This window comes from Engystomops pustulosus, chromosome 10 (genome assembly GCF_040894005.1).
Source record: "Engystomops pustulosus chromosome 10, aEngPut4.maternal, whole genome shotgun sequence".
NCBI classification, from domain to species: Eukaryota; Metazoa; Chordata; class Amphibia; order Anura; family Leptodactylidae; genus Engystomops; species Engystomops pustulosus.
Window position 1 is genome coordinate 16908814 of NC_092420.1, and position 24445 is coordinate 16933258.

Below are 24445 nucleotides of genomic sequence, written 5' to 3' on the forward strand. Positions count from 1 at the left end.
ATTAGAAAGTTATTGGATGGATAGATAGATGAATAGATGATACATAGATAATGTACAAGGTAAAAAGCAGCACTATCTATCTATCTATCTATCTATCTATCTATCTATCTATCTATATCACATCAGTTACCTACAATTTGTTTTACTGGTTTACAATAGACTTTTTAGCCAGCTGCTCCTCTGAATCCTTGTTCACACATCTCGTCTTCCTCCTCATTGTCAGAACTACTTTCTCATCATTGCTGGGAGCGCAGAATTACCAGAAGGACTTGTGACCGCAGCCTATGAAGGAAACCCTTCTATCCTAGTAAGAGGTTTACACCTCAGCCCCAGCACCAGGGATGGATTTCACAGCAGCGCTGAACCTAGATGAGATATTTTAGAGCTAAGCCTTTGGAATGTCCTTGACAACTGTCTGAGGTTGTGCTACATTCTGAATCATGTGCTCCTAAATCCAAATATTCAGTGTCACAGGGGCTGGAGTTTGGTTTTCTCTTGCTGAGGGCAATCTAGCTACTAAGTGTTGTCTGAAGCTGACAGCTGGTGTCATAGTCCCCTCCCTGTTGGTTGTGTGTCATGGACCAGATGTTAGATCATCTGAGCCCTCCATCTCACAGAGTAGCAGGACGGTGGCTGTGGGGGGATTCAGTGGTGAGGTTCTTTGGTGGTCATAATGTCTCTGTAGACTCTTTGTTTCTTTACATCAACATGTCCTACATGTGTAAAAATGTGGTTGTATCTGTTTGTAGCAAGTCAAAAACATTGACCAGATTTGGCCCAGATTGAAGGGATGGGTGGTGCCTGGTTCTTCTGGTACCAGTAAACCCCGTCGCAGTACCACCACATCTAGAAAATATTTCTCCATCTCTGACTATGCAGTTATCTTTTTTCTATGGTCTAGACAAGATAAGATCTAACAAAATGTCTCTATTGATGTAAATTTTCTATTCTGTTTTGTAGGCACAACACGTCCGCCTAGAGAAGGAGAAGTCCCTGGTGTGGACTACAGATTTCTGACCGTACAGGAGTTTTTGGCACTGGAACAGAGTGGAACTCTACTTGAAGTTGGGACATATGAAGGTACGATCAAAGAGAATGATTAGTCTTAGATTGGTTTTCCTTAAAGGGATTGTCTGTGATTTTTCCAGAAGGATCTCTTTGTATTTCAAAAACGGCACCACTTACCATCTTTCACCACTTTCAAGAATCGAGTGCTACTGTTTCTGGTTATAAAAAGAAGTTTCTTTCTTACAACCCTTGAAGCCACCTCTCAAGGTGAATATACACATTTGATGAATCATGGCGAGACACCTAAATGTCTAAACAGGTTTTCCAATTCTCTACCAACAGCAGATGTAAGGGGCACTTGGATTTTTTGTGTGCTCAAACCTTTTATTCTCACTGGAAAAAGGCCACCACTGGTTGCAGCTTACTCCACTTAGCCCATTAGGAGCACATGCATGTTACAGTATCTACAGGAAGTGGTGGATCTAAACATGGTGGACTTTTTCGATTTGTTGATTTCCTTAAAAATCCTAATGTGTTGAAGGCAATTTTCTACTTGATAGGGGTAAGTTGTTGTGAGCCCAACCACTCTGACCCCTAATGATCTTGAGCATAGAGGACTCTAAGTCCCCTAAGTTCCCTCTGCAGAATGAAACACAGGTGAACATGTTATGTCCTGCAAGTTACATAGAAGTTGAGCGTGTACATCTGCTTCCATGTGTGCCAATTGAGGGGTCTTTTGTTCCTGGTTTCGAGATTGATGATGTTTCCAGAGTTGATGGTGTTCCCAGCGGTTCTAAGGACTTCCATAACTTAAGATAAATTGTCCTTAATGTCTCCCAGCTTCCACCTGCTTGCATTATTTGCAGCTGACATCTGCTGGGTCTTGCCCATTGCTATATAAACTATCCATTTTACTATTTTCTTATAGAAAACTTCATTTGAAAATGTCTCCCCTCGGAAGACCTGCTCACAGGATAATTAAACCATTCGCTAACTCCTGTAATTTGTTAATTTGACTGCAAAACTGCCGACTGAAATTACAGAAATGAGATTCTGAATGATATGTCCTCATACAACCTTACCTACTTGTCCAGACGAAATAAGAATTTTTTTTTAGTGTCTGTTTACTGTGGAAGCCAGAAAGTAGCACCGAGAGACAAATCACTGCTGTTGGCTTTATGTGGTTGGAGGTTCATGTAGTATTATGGCGCAAAGAACAATTGGGGCCATGTTTCCCATACATCTCACTATTCTTCTACTTGTTGCATCCTTATGGGGCCTGATGATCAGTGCTCAGTACCACACAAGAAAGCAACATGATGGCAATACCCCTTGTAGTGAAAATCATTTCTCCAGAGTAGATGCCTACAACCATTGGTGATCGTTAATGGAAACTGGCCTTAGGTTGTTATAGATGATATTGACTTACAGCACAGATTTTGGATATCTGGTTGATCAGGACATCCACAAACTTTAGATAATTGACTGATTTTGCTAATGTTGTTGGTTCACTAAAGTTATATCTAATGTCCATCTGAAAGGTGCTCAAAGCACGGATGAACCTGATGGATTTTGTCAATGATGTAAAGTCTTTGGTTCCTTCGAATTCAAGAAAATATTGTAAAAGAGAATGATCAGGCTGTTGGATCTCAATGTGCTCAATGCTGTGTTCTCATAGGAACCAGAGGTATCAACAGAGGTAGCAACTTACAACACTAACCCCAAACATAAAGCTCTAGAGCTGAGCGTGCTTCTCCATGGAAATATGGTTATTTCTTTGTTTATAGGAAAGAGCTCAGAAGTTATTTCCTGAAAGACGGAGAACAATTGTATGCAAATGGTGATCAGTAGAGTTAAAAGTAGATATTAAGTCATTGACCATGAGACAATTTTTTGAATTCTGCTGGCCAAGATTTCTTTCAGATTGGACTGGACTAGAAACTTGTTTTTTCCAAAGATGAGAAGGTCTCACATCTAAGATTTATTGCCTGAGTGAGTTGGATTTCAGCTACCCAACCAATTTGTTATGGGGAGCTTTGACCACCAGCAAGGTGTGAGGCAGGAGCTCCATCTAATGTGTTGGTCCAACTTGGATGACTGTTGTGAATGATGTTCGTTGATGTAGAAAGTTAAACTTTGCCCTATTTCAGGCTTAATTCTCAAAACTTTAATGTGTACATACAACCTCTCTGGCTGGAGGCACTAGGTACGTGTGTTGTTAAGTCATAACCAGACTCCTGATTTCTCTTCGATCAATGGAAAGTGTTTGACAATCTTATGTTCAGAATGGAGTCTTCAGGCTACAAAATGTGAAGCTGTAGGCTGAAATCCATCAAATGTGTTGAGGCACCATAATACCTCCATATCACCATATAGGATTACTAGAACAATAAGTTAGGACGGATATTTATTTGGATTTATTTAGATATCTTGCTAATGGCCAATAACGACAATTAATTTACGACTAGGATAACTTTTTGAAAAAGTTCTCTAGTAGAAGTTGATGATAATGGAAGAGGAACATTTCCATAGATTTTCGACTGATCATCTCACGGAACTTCTTTATGCACTTCTTTGTTGGGAAGATTTTGACCCTCACCTCTCTGGTGGCTCCTGAGTACATTGGGGGAGGGTGGGATGGTTCAGAGGTGATCAAGATGTCATTCTGTTTATGTATTGACCATATTGAACGGACGTGAAATTTTGGTTCACCACTTTATAGACTCCTCCAGTCTGGTATTATAGTAAAATCTGAAGACTTTACCTGAGCCACCATAAATTTCTCAGTTTTTACTAGAATACCAGACTGCAGTCCATAAAATAGTGACCCGAAATTTCACATCAGTTCAATATGGTTGATCCTAGTTTATAGCTTACAGTATATGCATTTTTTTTAATATGGGGAGGAAATCATGGACCCCTAAGGCTCTGTATCACCTCAAGTTACATCCCTTTCATTTGGTTATATAAACAAACCCTATGGTGCTTTAGTGAATGTGAATCACATTGTATAGTGATTTATGTTTCTCTTATTGTTGTTTATGCCTAAGCTTTGGCCATGACTTTATGAGCAGATCTATTGGGAAATGCAAGAGTTTATCCCCTTACAGTGCTTGTTATTACTTATTTTTATATTGAGTCGGTTATACAATTGTTTCTAGTTGCTACAGCTGGACCATGACCCTACGGCAGTGTAAATAAGGTCATCTCTTGTCATAGTAAGACAGCCTTGTGTATTTTGACATGTGATGAATAAATACTGTTGTAGTGATTGGGCAAGGGGCTGATACTTTATTTTGGTGCTCTATGAATCCAATCTGTGAAATGTAGTTGTTGTTTTTCCAGTTTTTGAAAGATTTTTTTCAATAGCTTGACCTACACCTCTTTTAAGCCATCGTTTGGCTCACTGCTATTCCTTTGGATACCTTCATACAAATGTATGATTAGCTCATCCAGGCGTAGACGCCATCTCAGAAAGGAGGTTGGAAATAAGCCATTGCCAACCAAAATCCAACATGTTCAGTCATTCTGCCATCAGGGGAAATTTAGCACAATCCTATTCAAATTACATGGAGAGCCAGTCCCACCACAATTCAGATGATGCCACCTATAGGTCACGGATATTTTATTTATAGCACTGAAGAAGTGCCGGCGGCACACATTCTTGTTGATGGATGGTCTCTGTTAAATGAGTCAAAGGGGCACATTTAATTACCCGATCCCCGATCCGGACGCTCCGACGATGATGAAGTCCGGTGCAATTCACCAACATTGGGGGTCATTTACTAATGGCCCGATTCGCGTTTTCCCGACGTGTTACCCGAATATTTCCGATTTGCGCCGCTTGTACATGAATTGCCCCGGGTTTTTGGCGCACGCGATCGGATTGTGGCGCATCGGGGCCGGCATGCGCGCGACAGAAATCGGGGGGCGTGGCCGAACGAAAACCCGACGTATTCGGAAAAACCGCCGCATTTAAAAACCGAAATGTGTCGCTTGGGAAGCGCTCACCTTCACCTGCTATGGGATGGTGCATTCCGGGGCGTTAAGATTATTTTCGGCGCAGCAGCGCCACCTGGTGGACGGCGGAGGAACTACCTTCTTAAATCCCGTCCGGACCCGAATCCTGTGCAGAGAAGGCGCCGCTGGATCGCGAATGGGCCGGGTAAGTAAATCTGCCCCATTGTGTGCAATCCTGCATCTGTTGCTTCCCTGCTGAGGTCCGCCGGAGTTCACCTTCTTCTTCCTGGTGCTTGTGAGTGCTGATCTCGCGACACAATTTGCGATGTTAAATCCCGCGCGTTGTCCGAATCAGTCGGATCGTCCGATGGTCCGCCCCCCCCCATTTGTGTCGCATGAAATCCGGCGCCGATGCACCAAAATCCGATGGTGTGCGTCCCTGTTAAATGCAGCGCTGATCGGAAATCGGCGGGAAACCTGACGAAAATGGGCTCTTCGGACCCTTAGTAAATGAGCCCAATTGTGACTTGTTTGTGCCTTGTAGATTATAACTGAAGAGTTTGATCTTGGGGGTGAACTGTTGAGATGAGCGAACCCAAACCTTTGGTTTGTCCTCTGTTTAGCAGCTCCACGTAACCCAGACATGTTGCTTGTTGGTCCACCAGGTGTCCACCTCGCCAATCACACCCATGCCTAGTTGCTAGTGGCGTAAAGCTGCCCGTTTGGCTGCTCTACCCATCAAACAATATGTCTGGGTTATGCAAAAGTTGCCGAAGGGAGGATGCCAAACCTAAAATTTGGGTTAGCTCACCTTTATAGGTACTAGTGTTTTATATAGACATGTAGTATGGATCCATAGGTTTTGTTAGGTCCTTACAGTTAGAAGGATTTATCGATCTGTAGTATTTGCAGTTGGGTAGAGATGAAATCGTGAATTGGGGTTTATGGTTATGGTTTGTCTTCCACAGAGCCTCCTCTACATATGTATGCAAACAAACCCCTCATTCTTAGAAATTACGTCTCCATGGTTACAATAACCCTTTTTTTTAGGTCTCACCAGGTTTTTATAAAACAAAAAAAACCCAAAATCTTACAAATCTGCCTTGACCAACAAAACACTGTGCAATTACCGTAATTATCGAAGATTTTTAGCAAATCTTTTTCACACCTTTAAAAACAAAAAATATCAAAAAGTAGAAAAGATTTTGATTTTCCTTCTCGAATAAGGAAGTTTGTATTGATTGTGGGAGAAAGTAAGCGCTCCCCCCCCCCCTCCACCACTACACACACACTTTTGTCTGCTCCAGCTGCCATCTCTTGGGTCTCGGGTCTGGTTGCCTGGTTACTAGAGTTTCCTCAAGGCAGCTTCTGAATAGCGAACGTTTGCAAGTTTGTGATGTCTGCAGACAGATTTCTCCGCGCCCGTGTACTGGATTCTTGCAGAACAATCATTTGACAATAAACATCTGCAATGTACGTACAGTATTGTCTGTTATCGGCCACATCGTCTGCAAATACAGTAGTCAAGACGGGTTATTATTCTTGACGGGCCTAGTGGGGGGTGTATTATAAGGTTATTATAGATTTATTTGGCCTCACCACCTTTACGGTCATCACGTAGTTACCCTTAACCCCTTCAAACCTAGGATACATTTTTTTTATCATGTTTGTTTTTTTTAAATATTTTGTTGGTAGTAGTTTTATAGCTTTTTTTTATGTTTTCTGCCACCATATAGATGTTGTAAGGATCTAGTTTGGCGTACGTTTCACTGTGCCCATTGTCAACCCAACCTTAAGGCTTCCTTTGCATGAACGTGTGCAGTCCATGGAAACTGTCCTGTGTGTTGGCTCGATCCCATGGACTGTACAAAGGACAGGAATCCCTATAGTAAATAGAAATATAATGCAAGGATGTCCCGTCTACCAGTCAAACAGCCGCTCTGGCACTTTATTAGCTATTACGTGATTGGCTATTACATGAAAGGATATCCTTTTATTATATTTCTATACATTGCAGGGACTCCCCCCCTCTGCAATGTGTACAGCCCGTGGGATCGGGACAACATATAGGCCGGTTTTCACCAACAGTACACTTTTGTTTGAAGGAATCCTTAGTCCTATTGCCCATGAGTGAGTTTGACTTGTGCAACTTCCATCAAATTCACATTGGGTGCTTGCTGGTACGTCAGGCCCGAATGCTCGCAAACCAGAACTGGACGGGAATGGACGCATCAGACTCGCTTGTGGGCAATAGGCCCAACTCTAATAAGTGTTCAATAGCCTTCATCCAGTTGCTTAGAAGTAAAAAGACCCACAGTTAGGGGAATTTTTGAGTTGTTACCATTTGCCAAGGCCATCAAAAGCAAAGTAAATGGATTTGGGCCTACAAGAAACAAAAGGTTGACTGCATCTGGTGTAGATCTTGTTTACCCAGTTAGAAATGGGACCTAGAGTCTACCCTGGTGGTAGAAAGTCTTAAAGGATAAAATTGGAACATGGATGGTTGGCTTGGGGAATAAGGATGGAATTCAGATGAGCTTGATATTGTGTAGGCCACTGTTATTTTGAAAAATGGATTAATATGAGGTATCCCAAATAAACTGGCCTTGCTCATATTTGTGTTGCATTGCTTCAACATATTGGCTTACAAGATGATCTAGAGCAGTGGTGGCGAACCTATGGCACTGGTGCCAGAGGCGGCACTCGGAGCCCTCTCTGTGGGCACCCAGGCCATCACCCCAGCATGAAGTTCACAAGACAGAACTCAAAGAATCTTCCTATAGAATCTTCCTACAATGATAGGCAAATTTGCCCTCCTACTTTCAACTGCATTGGTGTCTTTAGGAGGCTGAACGATTTAAAGTTGTCAAAGAACAAGGAGAAAAAAATTGCTGTGTTGGCACTTTGCAAAAAATAAGTGGCTTTTGGTTGAAGTTTGGGCACTCAGGCTCTAAAAGGTTCGCCATCACTGATCTAGAGCCTCCTCAATACCTTCTGATAAGAGACCTGTAGAATGCTTTAGGTAGTTGACCCTCCCATCGGAAAACCAATTAAATGTTGTAGATCAAATTGCTGGAATACCAACACAGAGTCCATTCCATTTTGGGGTTATCTGTAATACTAAATCATAATATGGTAAATATAATGGCATAATTAGAGCTGTTATGTTTTAGCCATAAATAAGTCCTGGGTTAGGCCACAATTCAAGTTGTTTTCATGTTCCTGGCAGCCTCGGCTTTGGTGGACTCCTTAACTCCTGGGTGACTCTATAAATGGAAAGTAAATTGACCTTCTACACAGATTTAGCAAAAGTGTCCAGTTTGTAAAAACTTTTTTTAATGTCTATCACCTATACTACCACCTATGGAGTTATGGATGGTCCCTAAGGTCCCCAATTTTTATTTTATAATGGGGATTTCTGGGACCAGGGTACTGATGACCTGTCTTCTCCATTGGCTGTATAGGACACAGAGTGCTGTTGCTCCTTTAAGCAAATGATCAGCAGGGCTCCCAAATGTTGTACCTCCCCTGATCTGATATTGATAAGGTTATCAATATCCTTACCTGGAAAACCTTCCTTTAATAGTCAAAATATTGATGTTCTAAAAATAACATTCCTTGTATAACATCAGCAAGTTTTTTTTTTAAACAAAAGTTAACTTTGGGGGTGGGGGAGTCACCCAAACCCCTCCATGCGGTAGCTTAACAGACTGTTACACTGTCTCCCCTCCCTCTGCTTCCTCAGCACTTCCCCTCTCCCACTGGCTAATGTAATGTGACACAGTTGGAGGAGGGAAGTGCTCCTGCTCAGTGAAACAGCATGGAGGGGCTCTGGTAACACTCCTGAAAGCTCTTCTGGCTCATTAGCATCATTTTAAAAGGATGGAGGTCATGGATAATAAATATAAGAAGATTACCACAGTCACGGTACCTGGATCTATGAGTCCCTGGTTTATCATGGATGGATTTTGATAGTAGATTTCCTTTAGGTCATCTATTAATGTCTAAAAAAAATATTTCTTCACCATTTATTTATTTATTTTTTATTTCTATTTTTCCAGCAACGCCCACTAATAGTTATGTTATTTGTTTACTATACGATTGTTTTTTTTTAATTTTTCTTAATTATATACTCAAGTCATATACTGAAGTCTTAAGAAGTAAAAAAAAAAAAAATACAATAAAATGCAGTGAGGTGACATAAATCGGGCAGCTGCCTCCCTCTCCCTCATTAATGCGGGGTCTACAGGGTCCTTCTTTTTCCACATTTGTGAACAGGAGGAAAAGGGAAAAAAAAAAATCTCCTTCCCTGGTCAAAGAAATGAGAGCGACTTGATAATATGGGTCATTCCTTCCATTCTTCGGTTCTCGGGGTGAAGGGGGTAATGAATTTTATATTTTCTGTCGGTACGCTCTAAATCTGACATCACGTTGTACAAAAGCTCACTTGGATCGGGATTGCTAATTGAAATTCGCAGCGAGATGAAGTTTTGCTATTCAGCCCAGCTGCCTTTTGTTTTAAGTCTCTGCAATGAATGATCTTCAACAATGGGCTCCTCAATCCTCCCAGTACATGCAACTCAAGTAACCCCCAAGGAACAAAGAGCCCCTCTTGCCTGTGCCTTGAAATGAACTAGTAGTCCCCCCCCCCAATACTATTAAGAGGGAGAAATTGTGGGGTCTTCTAATGAAGGCAACTGGTATAGAAATACACTTGGGTCGTATTTTTTTTTAACAATCTCTTTCTCGTTGTCTAGGTAACTATTATGGGACACCGAAACCTCCGATCCAGCCCGTTGATGGGAAAGTGACTTCCGGTGATGCATTGCAAAACCATTTCTCCGGTGCTAAGCAGTCGACCCCTAAACGGACAAAGTCTTACAATGATATGCAAAATGCTGGCATAGTGCATAACGAAAATTACGAATACGAGGATGAGGCTCCTGAGATGAACAGTAGTTTTACAGGTAACATCATGGAGGGTCACATGTTCATCAAGACTTCTATTTTGGTTGGGTTATGTACATGATAGGTTCCATAGGTTTGTTCTTAAGTTGAATTTGTATATAAATCGAAACTGTATATTTTATGATTGTAGATCCAGACAAAAACTTTTTTTTGTCCCAGTGACAGTTGGAGTTTCAAATTTTTTTTGCTGTAATGGGACCAAGGATTATCAATAAAGCTTCATTACAGACACTTTACAGCTGATTATTGCAGTCTGAGACTATAGTAAAGCATCCAGAGACCCTAGCCAGAGGTCACAGGGGGGAAAGGGGTCAGTCTGTATCTAGTGGTCATCTGTAAGTCAGGTGTCCTTAAGTAGGGGACCTCCTGTACCGGAAACATACCTGCCTACTGCTCCAGAATTGGGAAGGGGCCAATTTTTTATAGATTATCAGGGCAAAACTTGGCGCTTTGTGTTTCGAGTTGGACTTTGTGGCTCACAAAATCTTGCCACAAACTAGGCAGCCCCAACTAGATTTAGTGGCTGGGCTGAATGGCCCTTGTTGTTTAACAGGGTATAAATGTATAATCATAGGTGTTCGACAGCTGAGGTTCCCCACGACCCACAAAACTGGGGAAGCAGGTCTCCTGGACCACTCTATACCAAAGGAACATTTGGGTTTTGGCCAACTTCTCAACTGATCCTGAAGTCCCACAAAACAAGGGAATGCAAGTCCCCCTATCCACTCCAGGTGTCAGGTCTTGACAAAAAGAATGGGTTGGGTGAATACAAGTCTAACCCCCGCTTATCAGCTGATCCAAGATAATTAAATATGGAGCCGGAAATCTAGCGCTGCTCTTTTTGTAGTGGCCAACATCTGGAACTGCAACCAAATTCTTATTCTCTTTAATAGGTGCTCAGCTGCTGTTCCTGACACTGGCCACTAAACAAAGGGTCGAACTTGACTTCTTACTCCTTCCACTGTTGCATTTGAAACGCGCTGATGAGGAAGCATCCCAATGTCGGACCCCTACTTATCTGACATTCATAAAAAAATCCTATGGGTCGATCATCATCCATCGGTATTTAATTGTTAGAGCAACCCTGGGAGTCTTGCAGCAGACTACTTACGTGTCTATACAAAGTGTTGGCGGTGATTACTAATGTGATGTTACTTGCACCTTCAAGGCAATGCATAGTAATAGGGATGTCGGCACTTAGTGACACATTATCACATTAGTAGCACATTGTGACGCGTCGCAGTCAGAGAAAGAGAATCCACAACAGATGACGTCTACTGTCTCCTTGCCCAACCACCTCTTCTCACCAGCTCCAGGGGAAAGTAGACGCTCTCTGGTCATTATGAAACCTCCGCAGCGAGTGTCAATAGTCTGTCGTACAACACATCCATTATCTGGAGCAAACAAAAGAGCGGCCGTCTTCTCATTGTTCCACAGAAACTATGAAGTGGGACTCGTCCCCAGGGAACAATGTCCTAAAAACGTGGGCAGAGGGCCGAGGGTCTGCAATTATCTACTGCATGTAACATCGGTACAAAGGGAGTTTCTAGGGTCCAAACAACATGGCACATTTTTTTTCCCCCAAAACATCACCACACCTGTCCACAGGATGTACGTGGTACTGCAGCTCATTATTCTTTACCCAAATGCAGAATCATATTGGTGCGGTGTTTTTAAAATATATCTAATCCAATATCCTCAATATCTGTAGACAGGGCAGTACTGGGCATACTTGGGCAAGTACTGGGGCACAGAACTGCTTGGGGGGGGGGGGGGCACATAAGGCTGTACATAAGAAATCCATGGGGGTATGGAAGGCTTTTTATAAAATAATAATGCTGCTGTTTGGGATGATAAACTAGGGAATATTTTAGGAGAACAGGAGACTGTTTTAGTTTCTGAATTATTAATGCCGCCATGTGAGTTCACTGCAAAGAGGCCCACTGAGGCCCTGACACCCAGAAGCCTACTGGAACCTGGAGCCAACCATGTCTGTAGACCCAAGATAAAGAATCCCTTGCCACGTTACAAGAGTAATAAAGATGGCCGTCTGTCATGTCATTGGCCAAAATGTGTTGCATGATGAGTCTGGAATTTCTGTGGTTGCCATGGACTGGTTAATGGTTGGCCAATGTCAGAGAAGCATCATATGTTTTCTTAAGGAATATTAAAAGGGTAGCGGATCGATAGGGATCCAAATCATTGGGATACACCATCAATCAATAGAATGGGAGTCACCATTCTCGGAAATGAAGTGGCTGGTTGTGTACGTGAGGTCGCTGTTTCAACACTATTTGGAATAAACAGTTCCTCCTATAAACGGTTAGCCTGGATGGTTCCTTGCTATGTCCATCAGTCCTACATAGAATCAATGAGTGGTTGTATGTGCAGGAAAAGTAGCTCCTGTACTTTGGGCTCACAAGAGACCCCCATTCCTTTTATTTGGTGATGGTCCAATTGCTGAGATCCCCATATACTATAATACTCCTCTAAATTTCAAATGGGTCATGTGGTGGCACTTCAGTAGATTTGATCACTCAATGTTTGGTGTCTTCATAGTTTACATTTGGGAAGGGCGGGAGGTACCTGAGATCAGCTTATTGTTGGGGTTCCATTCAAATTGTTCTTTTTGAAGTTGTTAGATGAAATTATTAAAATTGTTGAAATATTTTATAATTCCCCAATCTCTCAATAACCTCCAATCCGTCAATTCTTTCTGACTGGTGATACTCATCAGCACTTTGATACACGTTGCAAAATATTTCCCGTCGGGTCCAGGTGTGGGAACCTTCACACTACGACGGCTGCGTCCATTCAGTTTGAGCTGCCACCGGCGTTTTGTTCTAATCCCAACCATTATTTCGGATAAAGCTAATGTTCAGCAAGACTGAGCTGGCACAAGAGTAGAGGTTTTTTTACGAGCCGAGTCATGGGACTCCTTTGATTTTACTTTTTTTGCAAATTTCCCCATGTGGACATTTAAATGGAGGCTTTTGTGCACCTGTATAGCACAGTGTGCTCCCTTCGTCTGAATAGGGTTCATATGGAGATTGTTAATCCAATGGAATCCACTTGTAGTTTTGGTCTCGGGGGCTTCTTTCTTCTCAGAGTTGGAGGTGGTGGATGTCAAACACGGGGATGATGTGTGGAATAGATTGTACTGTACTCTTCCCTTATGTCTCGGTGTAGTAGTAGTTCACATGTATGCGCTACTCCTTTCAGACTGTCATCTCAGTGCTAGGATGACCTCATGCTCAGAGCCTGTTTCGTACTTATGTGTGGATTATACTGAACCCCCGTTTTTCTCCTTATAATGGCAGCAGACTCTAGTGAACAAGACGAAAACACAGCCAACCATAACCAAGAGCCAGCCGCACCACTTGCTCGGATTCTTCCAAGTTTTCCCACCATCACGGAAGCATCTCAGAAGTTGCCTCAATACCTACCTCCTACTGACGAGGAAAGCCTTGGACCTCTGCCTGAAAACTGGGAGATGGCCTACACAGAGAATGGGGAAGTCTATTTTATAGAGTAAGTGTTATGTTTTTACCTCTGTTTATGCTTTTAGTATCTTTTTATGGTAAGAGGTCTCATGGGTTACTTGTCGTACAGTTCTCATAAGTAGAGACTAGTGACAAGTGATTGGCTCTAAATGACGTTATCTTCTGCTGGGCCTTCAGTGAAATTATTGTTCCAGAACCCAGGGATAGTGAAGGAACCTCTGCTACTCCATTGGGCCCATCCGGTTCTGTGTTTGAGAGTCTTAAATGGATGTAAATAGATAATAAACTATTTGATTAGGATTGGAAACTGCTTGATAAGTGAGACTTTTATTGTCATTATGTTTTTGTTGTATTTTTAAAAAAACATTGCCTAGAGGCCTATGGCCAGCCGTAGTCCCTAAAACTTCAGATCCCAAACATTAAAAGCTACATTTAACTGCTCTATAACATATTGCATGCATCTAGGACACAACATACCATCTCCAAAACTCCTCCTGCTGTATAACTTTTTGCTGGTAGATAGGACATTATGTTCAGCATGCAAAGCTTTTCCTGCTGTGTAATGTCCTGCCTGCAGATAGGACACTATGTACAACCTGTTTAGCTCCTCCTGCTCCAGAACATGCTGCCTGCAGATTGGACACTATGTACAATGTGCACAGCTCCTCCTGCTCTATAACATTCTGCACGCAGATAGGACACTATGTACAATCTTCTCAGCTCCTCCTCCTCTATAACATTCTGTCATTAAATAGGACACTATTTGTAATCTGCTCAGCTCCACCTGCTCTATAACATGCTGCCTGTAGATAGGAAACTATGTGCAATCTGCTAATTTCCTTCTGCTCTATAACATGTTGCCTGCAGATAGGACACTATGGACAATCTTCTCACCTCCTCCTGCTCTATAACATTCTGTCATCACATAGGACACTATGTACAATCTGATCAGCTCCTCCTGCTCTATAACATGCTGCCTGTAGATAGGACACTATGTACAATCTACTCAGCTCCTCCTGCTCTATAACATGCTGCCTGTAGATAGGACACTATGTACAATCTGCTTAGCTCCCCCTGCTCTATAACATGCTGCCTGCAGATAGGACACTATGTAGAATCTGCTTAGCTCCCCCTGCTCTATAACATGCTGCCTGCAGATAGGACACTATGTAGAATCTGCTCAGCTCCTCCTGCTCTATAACATGCTGCCTGCAGATAGGACACTATGTACAATCTTCTCAGATCCTCCTGCTCTATAACATGCTGCCTGCAGATAGGACACTATGTACAATCTGCTCAGCTCATCCTGCTCTATAACATGCTGCCTGCAGATAGGACACTATGTACAATATTCTCACCCCTCCTGCTCTATAACATGCTGCCTGCCGCTAGGACTGTGTATTTTTGTTTCCTCTAAAGTGGTCATCCAAGATTAGAAAAACCTGTTTTGTTTTCCCAAAAAGACACACCTGTCCCTGGCTTGTTTTGAGAAGAGTCCATGTATTGCTTATGCTGGACAACCCCTTATGATTGATAAATACTCTTCAAACCCATTTCATGAAGCCACATTTAGTATATCATGTGTGCGGCCTCCAGTAATCCAGGGGCCCGGATCATGCTCGCTCTTCCCTGATACAGAATCTGCATGTGTTCCACCATGACTGCACCCATGCGCTCGGCCGCCTCTTCCCGCGCTCCTCTCCTGATGGACACGCATTGTAAATCTACGTGAAAGCTTCCAGTGTTAATATTTTAGAACGTGATTTGTTCTCGGATTGCGGATTTCACTCCACATCAATTTTTTTTCTCTATTCTTGTCAGTGAGGATCTGAAGATCCACAGATCCGGCTGGTGCAAGGGATATTTATTCCGACCGGCCATCTCCCAATATACACGGTGTCTCCGAAGGAGATACTAATTCCTCACACAGAACAAACCAGTCATCTGTGCACATACTGCTTGGTGAAGCAGGAAGCTGAGCAAATCCCTAAACAACTGCATGGAGTGGGGGAGGGTGGGATCGGGGAACCGATTTGTGATAACCGGCGCCCTCTCTCTCCTCTTTTGGTGTATTGCACTCTCACTCATCACTATTGTATATCTCTTCCTTATATTTAGTGGTTGTAACTTATATGAAGGCTCGTTTTACCCTTTGTAAGTTCCGTCTTTGATGTTTGCGTTACGCTGTACATAATTTAGCACTCAGGCCCCATATACATTAAATAAAAAACAAATTTTCCTGATTTTTGAGCTCATAAGGATCAAGCAAGTCAGAGTTTAGAAAGATTGTACTTGATTGTATCCCTTATCCCCTGTATTCAGGTTAAAATAAAACCTCCTCAGTGAGAGTCTGAGCACTTGGACGTCCACAAATCTCAAGAATGGACCACCGCTTTCTTACTAATGAATAGAGCATATGTCCTGCCACTATATTTACTGTTTAGGGGAGTGACAGGAGTTGCCGATACATCGTTTGGGTATCACCGGCACTCTCATAGACAGTGCATGGGAGTGGCCATGGTTTCAGATGCTCCCATGGACAGAAAATGGAGCAGCAGGACATGTACTCAACCTGTCGCTCCATCCGTTAGTGAGAACAGGACCACCATTCACTTGATGAGAGAGGGTCACAGTAGTTGGACCCCCTCAACCATAGAGATTTTTTTCCTGTGGACCACACTTATGTTGCTCTTTATGTTTGCAGGAGATAAACCTTTGCCAAATGAGTCTAAATCTACATGCATGTGTGTGTGTGGGGCTTTGTAGTCTGTGGCAGGCCATAGATATTGCCGTCAGCCGAAGGTTCATTTGGCCAGCAGCCTTTCTACCCAATGCCTCCTGTACACGTGGATCTGTCACGCTGAGTGTGCATGTGTTCTACATGTAGGGAGATACCACTACTGGACATCTTTTGAAGTTGGCTAATGGGCCTCAAAAATTCAAGGTTCAAATATATTGCAATTCACTAGCTTAGTTCCCATAAATTTTACATATTGAGCTAATCTTGTTGGAATCATCAGGTTCGGTCAACATTTAACGGGTATTCCATTATTTTTCTCTTCCTATATCATGATAATCGATTATTCACAAATTGGCAACAAATCGCTCAAACATGTACCGAGAACAGTGCAGTACATTATATAGTGGTTGTTTTTGTTACTGCATTACTGCATTATTGATGGTTCATGTGACCATTGGATGTGACGTTACCTCGGACCCCTGTCAATTTTTTTTTTTTTTTTACATCCATCAATCTTCTACTGATCACTTGTTTTAAGGATAGATTAACATATGTAAAATCCTGGAATACAAGGACGTAACTTGAGGGCCCAAGAGGCTTAGAGGGCCCATATGGTGTACCTTTCTTATACGAGAAGGCTAGTACTATAAACAATACATTATAATTGGGGGCCTAGTACACATTTTGCACTGGGGCCTGACAGCTTCCTGTTACGCCACTGTTGGAATATCCCTTTAAGATGAAGGGAATGGTCATCTTACAGACTAATAAAGAAAGAAGATGAATTAAGAAGATACAATTAATTGAAAAAACAATTCTGTTTTTGTTCTCTTTTAGCCACAACACTAAAACAACTTCTTGGTTAGACCCACGGTGCCTGAACAAACAGCAGAAGCCTCTAGAAGAATGTGAAGATGATGGTAAGGAGATGGGACTAATGTTATGTCATGATGTGGAGTATGCATGTGCAAAGTAGTCGTATATGATGGTAATTAATTTGTGGACCGTTACAACGTACAGATAATTTGTTGAACCCAATATTTGAGTATTAAGAGTTTCTGATAAAATGGTACCTGAAAATTGTAGGTTGAGCTTGGTTTTTATTCCACGTAGTACACAAGAAATATTAAGTGGAGCTCATCAACAAGCAGGTTATTCGCTTTCGTCAGATGCAATTAAAGTTTTTTAATTTTGAATCACTATAGCTGGTGTGATCACTAACTATGCCCTCAAAATATGCACATTTTATACTCATTAGCTCATAACTATCCAGATATTCTGATACTAGATCCATTCATGGAGCAGTAAAGAGAAAAGATCCATCAACAGCAGATTATTAAAAATTGAGCAACATTTTTTTCTGCTGACGATGTACAATGAGCATTTTCAAAACAGAGGGAAGTTTTCCAGTAGCTTATGTTTTATTGGTTGTTAAATACATGGTTATGTGGAATTTGTGAAGCTAAGTTTATTGGTCTAAAACTTGGGAGACCATCAGTGATAAACTTGGTGTTCGCTTGAAGTATGGAATATTGGTAGATTGTAGCACACTGAATCTATAATATAAATTTATTAGGGCCAATAAAAAGAGCTGTTACGTAGGGTCCACAAGATCTTACAAAGTCTTTGGCAACGTACTTCAAAAGTTACATTGTTTGAAGACCACGTTGGGACCTGCATGTCCTTTTTTGACACATAGACATCATGGGTGACCTAAATTTTTCATCTTTCTACCAACAATACATATGTATATGTGTTTACAAGTTAGAAATTGTTGAAGAATTTTCAAAAAATTTTTTACGGAACAAAGGCAGAAGTTTCTTAAGTTTTCCCTACTGATGAATAAGATATCTTAGGTACAGGTCTACGTGCTGGTGGGATTTTTTGTTTAAGTCTCGTGTGGACAGAAGAGTAGTCAACATTTGGAATACCGTTCTTTACTTTTATGGTTAACTGCACATTATACACTGAACTATATAATAAAAACATGGGGTCTTCATGTAGGAAAGTTTGTCCAAACCATAGAAGGAAATGCCCATTATCTAGTCATCTGTGTTCTGTTTGGTAGTAGTTAAAAATCAAGACATTTCACCCCTCATCCAGATAACTTCGAAGGCCAAAGTTCTTTCTGTTTGCCATTATGATTGTTAATTTTTTTCTGAAAAATCTAATCTTTCAAAATAGGTAAAAGTTATAGCCTTCCCACTGAAACTCTTAATGCAGAGGGTTTCTTCAAAAGTTGACTAGAGGCTACCAAAATAAGTATAAGACCTCCTTGAGTTTTTGGTCTGTAGAAATGCTATAGACCGACGCCACTAGAAAGATCTCTTTCGATACGTTGGAACTCGCTACGAACTATTGACCAAACAAGGTTCTGGATGTAGCAATAGAAGTTGTTGCCAAATCCAAAATCACCTTAAAATTGATTTTTACCACCCCAATTTTATTGACTCTGTTGGCAAGTGACATAAATACTAAATGTTCAATTGGGTTCTTTTTGAGTCTGACACTTGTACAGTTTACAGTCCACTTGTAAAGTAGTAGTAACGATTATAGTTTCCGGTTTTGTAATTGTACTGACTTTCTCATTTGGAAGTAAAATCTTAAATCAAGGCTTATTCGGTAACTCTCAGTGACAAACATCTTGGGAAAGGCATTAAGCCAACAAAAACGACTCCCGGTTTTACAATAGAAATCTGATTATAATCCTGAAAATCTGAAATAGTCCGATTTGTTCATTATAGACATATTCTAACTGTTCTCGAGTCAGAGATTCTTAGAAGACAACTTGTTTCCATCTACCATAATAGGGCATCTAAGCATCAAGGAGGGATGTACTTTGGACAGTACCTCCTCACCTAATTCACAGAAGGTCTCTACATCACATGGAGGCTTTCATAGTAATTACGGATGATTACTTGGTTGTGGTGAAATAGGTCTTCCGAACAACATTCATGGATTCTGTTGCCTACACAATAGACATTGACCAGTCTGGCCAATAGGTCGTGTTTTGGTTTTGTATCTCAATCCTATTGATGCAAGACCAGACACAACTAATGGATAAGAGAGGAAAACAATAACCTGACTTTTTTTTTACAGATTTTCTACAACCTCTCCTCAGTTGTTAAAATCTGGAGGAAGATGTATACATGATGCCTAGTTGATTAGTAGATTTTCCCCTTCATTGTTTGTTTCTCATTCCTACTAACCATCCATGTACCATATTGATCACAGAGTTTGTATGATGAGAATGTATAAAAGTGTTAAGATCATCAAAGATCATTTTGGTTTATTTCTATTCAATACCAAGAGGATATCCTGATAAATGTAGAGCCTTGGATATGGTGGCTTATATTCCATTTATTTTTTGGCAGTCCCATTTCTTTTAGAGCCAAATGCAAGGTCACATAATGCTGTAGACCAGTGGTCTCCAACCTGAGACCCTCTAATCTGGAGAACCCCAGGCTGGATACCACTGCCGTAGACAATGGTTATGCATCAGAGTATATGATTGTTTTATTCTATTTACAGGTTGATTCTCTCTAATTTGGATCTTTTTGATGTCTATAAATACCAAATTTAATTCCCCTTCCTTTGAATGTGGATCCCCGGAATTTTGACCAAATTCTGAGAAATTCAGGATTTTTGATCAATCGGTCATGAACCTGTGGCTTGTTGACGCTAACTATTTCATAAAAAGTTTAGCCCTGTTTTTTTTCTCCTGTCTTTCCATTTACAAACTTTCATTTTTGGATGCTATGCTGATTTTACAAAATGCTTTTGTCAGCATTCTGAATACAGTTAATACTGTATAAAACTTTATCTCACATTACCTGGCTCTCTGTTAGAAGCCTGTGGCGAGCCCAGGGGAGGGTGAAGCCAGATGAAGCGAGTGCTGCATTTCTCCTCTCCTTCACAAAAATCCCCCTTCACTTCCTGCTCAAAGCACATGACAGGAAGAGGGGAGGGAGCTGGAGGAGTATGGAGGAGAGAAGACTGAAACACAGCACACAGGCTGAAGCCGTCCCCCTTTCCTGCCCAGGACTCGCCACACACTACTGGCAAGGAGCCAGGTAATGTGATATAAACTTTTGTAAAGTAGTGGTAGTAATCAGAATGCAGACTAAGGCATTTTAAAATCAGCATAGCATAGGCTAAAGGAACCTGTCAACAGATAAAAATGACATCCCTGCTGACCGGTTCACTTTAAGAAAAAAATAATGCAATAATTTACTCAACTGGACCAGTCAGGAGGGGTTTTATTTATTAAGTTTTAATAGAACCCCCAAAAGTCATCGTTTTATTCCTTGTCTATCGGATTAGAGTGTGTCAACCTGTAATATTGTTTTTAAGGTTTTTATGGGGGATTTTTCTACTTGGTGTCGGTATCTGAATTTATTTTCTTTTAATCTCTCTGTCTCATTTACTGCTCTTGCCTTGGAGAAGAAGGGGTCCACACCGAGGAACTGGACAGTGAACTAGGTAATTTGTCCCTCTTCATTATTCTTACCTGTTACAGCTGCAAACTTAATATTCAACTGTTTTTAGGCCTCACTTAAAGGAGATCGGATCGTGGATCTGAAATGAATTTTCTATTTGACGGATTGCCAGCCTTCACTGTTTATGGAAGCTTTAAATGTGATTGGTCAAAAAGCATCATGTGACCATGCATCTACTTTATTCTCACTTTCAATATTAACATTTTTGTATCTGCTGTCGTTTTATTGACTAATTTTGTGGCTTTTGCTATGAGGATTTCGGGTGTTTGTGCAAGGTGATACAAAGAGGGTCTCTTAGATCTCCTGATATGTCTGTTTTAGTAAATATACCAATTCTGGAGACTCTTTTCTTACAACTCTGCATCCGTCTTCTATTCCTCATGGGGCCTCTAAAAGGGAATCTGTCGGGATAAATAAGCACATTACAGACCAGTAGGAGCTGAGCAGATGGATATGTAGATTTTTGAGAAATAGCTTTGGAGTCCAGTGGGTGGTTCCTTTAATGACTAATAAACTTTCTGGATGGCCGTGCATTGGACTTCTGCCCATTGGACTTCGAAATCGAGATGAGCGGACCCAAGGTTCCCATTCGGATTTGGCTACTTGTTCCGGGCGTGTTGCCGGATTGGTGGTCGTACAGCCAGTCCACCAAATTGACACCAATCATAGCCATGGCCAGTTTCTAGGGGTGTCAATTTGCCGTATAGGTTGTTGGACCACACGACCAACTCGAACGGGAATTTTGGGTCCGCTCATCTCTACTGCTTAAGTTATATCCATCTGAACAGAATCCGCTAGTCTATACTATTGCTCCAGTATTGTTATTTCATGGGGAATACTAGTATTTAATAAAACAGACAAGATAAGAGAAGTAATAGAGTAATATAATAGTTTCATATGCCAATGGCTTCATTCTCTTTCATATTCTTGCATGCGGCCTGTTACACGTAAACTAAAATCAATAACAACCCCACTAACTCACTAACTCATTCACTACTTGCATGTGTTATTTCATGTATTTTATAGAGAACTCTTGAAATGATGATAAATTTGCAGCTTTATGAAAAAAATTAGAATGAATTAACAAAAACTATAATAGTTGATTACATCAATGGTATCGAAGTGCCTTCAGAACATGGTTAGAGGTGAGCGTACCCAAACTTTAAGTTCGGGTCCGGGCTTCGAGTGCATCCCATGCGACCAAGACATATTGCAAGATCGGCGGCCGGACACCCTTGGCCAATTATTATCATAGCTATTGGGAAGGGAAGTCAATTTACCGAATTGGTTGCATGGCTTCCAATCCGGCAATATGTATGGTTCGTGCAAGATGTGCCAAAACTTCAAGTTTGTCAAACTTATACACATGATCCCTATTAGGGTTTTTAAGAAAATCATAGATAGATATTAATACAAGACCCATTGAGGCCTGATTCTCAATCCCATATTTTAGCTACAGCCAGTGATTCCAATGCAAAATTCATCATTGGGGCCATCATTCTACTGGAAACCTGTTCAGAAATTCCAAAAAATGTAACAACAGACTTCTTACAATGTGGCTTCTTACACTTTGCCTTGGACTGTTATGACCTCGGGAGGTCTGCCAGGGCGATTTGGGGCACTAAACCACCCATAGGTCCTTAGGGACCGGTGACTTAATGTCCCAAATCACCCCGGACACAAAAAAAAGCTAAAACATTTATACTTTGTCTCGAGCTATACGTGGCAGCAACTGAAGCCTTCGTAGTTAGAGATGAGCGAGCACTAAAATGCTCGAGTGCTCGTTATTCGAGACGAACTTTTCCAGATGCTCGAGTGCTCGTCTCGAATAACGAGCCCCATTGAAGTCAATGGGAGACTCGAGCATTTTTCAAAGGGACCATGGTTCGGGAATAAAATGTGTTAATTAATTGAAAAAGAATGTCTTCTGATAAGTTAGCAGATGTATACAAACATCTGCAATCTATTCTTCACTGTTCCGCGCGTATATTATCTCCCGACAAGTTAACAGATGTGAAGAACAGTGAAGAATAGAATAAAAACAGTGAACACAGGATCATTTAAGTGAAAAACACAGTGAAGAATAGATTGCAGATGTTCTGCACATCTGCTTACTTGTCGGGAGATACGCTGTCCCGGGATCCGCTGCTCTTCTTCCACTGAAGTCTCCCCGATGTCTCCGTGCCCCTCGATGTCTCCGTGCCCCTCGATGTCTCCGTGCCCCTCGATGTCTCCGTGCCCCTCGATGTCTCCGTGCCCCTCGATGTCTCCGTGCCCCTCGATGTCTCCGTGCCCCTCGATGTCTCCGTGCTGCCGCTGCCCCATGTCTCTGTGCTGCTCACCGTGTTCTTCACACATATATATTGTTCTTCACATACTATTTTGTTCGCACCGTTCCGCGCGTATCTTCCGACAAGTAAACAGATGTGCCGAACATCTGTAATCTATTCTTCACTGTGTTCTTCACTGTGTTTTTCACTTAAATGATCCTGTGTTCACTGTGTTCACTGTTTTTATTCTATTCTTCATTGTTCTTCACTGTGTTTTTTTAATTAAATGCTCGATCTCGAGCAGGGGAAATACTCGTCCGAGCAACGAGCCGTCTCGAGTACCTTAATACTCGAACGAGCATCAAGCTCGGACGAGTATACTCGCTCATCTCTATTCGTAGTACATTCTTTCGGCGCATGTGCAATACAGCCACAATATTATTCCAGCATCACTTGCCATCACTTGCATCACTTGCCACAATTCAAGAGGTGCCTTCCTATGTGAGTCCAATGTGTTTCATCTAGGTGAGTGTAAAGTTGGCTTTTTGCGGCCTCAATTTAAAAAAAACGTTCAAGTGGATTTGGGACGCTAAACCACTGGTCCATGGTTGAGGGTCCCATATTGAACTGATAGGTCGTTTTTGAGCCTTAGGTCTAATAGCCAGGGATACAGTGTTAGGCTACCTTCACACAAACATATGGGGGACGTATATATGGCCGAGGTATATACGGCCGATATACGCTCCCTATACATTGCAATGGGCGCACGTGCGGCAACGTACCACTCCTTACCCCGTGGAAAGATAGGACATGTCCTATCTTTTTCCGGAATATTGCGCCATACTCCCCACCTCCTCCTCTCCCCTGGCACTGCCGTGTGCCCGCTGTGCCACGGTACGGCGGGCAACGGCAGTGTGATTGTAGCCTTAGGATGGGTGCACAGATCCGGCACTGTATTAACTGTTTGGTATAATGCAAGGACTTCCGTCCTGTGCAAGGTGTGCAGTCCATGGGATTGGGCCAACACACAATCTGTTATCACTTGGCTTCACATGTTCTTGTACATCCAACCTTAGGCATCTATCATGTGCTATTCCTGCAAGGGCCCATTTTACTCAAGGGCCGAACAGTGTATTCACCCGAGGCTGAGTGCAAGTCCAAACCGTCATAGGGGAGCGACGATCAGTTGCCATAACCGCCTCCGGTCCTGTCATAAAAGCCAGCGCAGCTGTGCCAAAAAATGATCGCGTGCAACACCATCCCTGCGCAGACACCTGTTAAATACCTGTCCAAGCCGTGCAAATCCCCAAAAAAGGTGCAAAGTCTGACGAAAGTGCAGCACGCAATCCTTAGTAAATGAGCCCCAATGTTTTTGGCCTGATTATTTATCCCCTGCAGAAAATAAAAATAAATCCACTTCTGACCATGCAGCATATTCCTCTTCCTAGTCCCCGCTGCATATTTCTTGAAGGTTTCGATTTAATATCCGTACCCAGA

General features: G+C 41.9%; 1 protein-coding gene across 9 annotated transcripts in view; it reads left to right on the forward strand.

The window, feature by feature from the left end:
* The window catches only part of MAGI1 (membrane associated guanylate kinase, WW and PDZ domain containing 1), a 351260-nt gene that overhangs the window by 258292 nt on the left and 68523 nt on the right, over positions 1 to 24445 (forward strand). For 4 of the 9 annotated variants that reach the window (XM_072127798.1, XM_072127795.1, XM_072127801.1 and 1 more), the window contains 5 exons: positions 961 to 1080; positions 9726 to 9935; positions 13257 to 13467; positions 17017 to 17099; positions 20623 to 20661. In XM_072127798.1, coding sequence (XP_071983899.1) covers positions 961 to 1080; positions 9726 to 9935; positions 13257 to 13467; positions 17017 to 17099; positions 20623 to 20661 — 663 coding nt within the window. The remainder of the gene's footprint in view (positions 1 to 960; positions 1081 to 9725; positions 9936 to 13256; positions 13468 to 17016; positions 17100 to 20622; positions 20662 to 24445) is intronic. The other 5 variants (XM_072127802.1, XM_072127803.1, XM_072127796.1 and 2 more) reach the window with 3 other exon arrangements.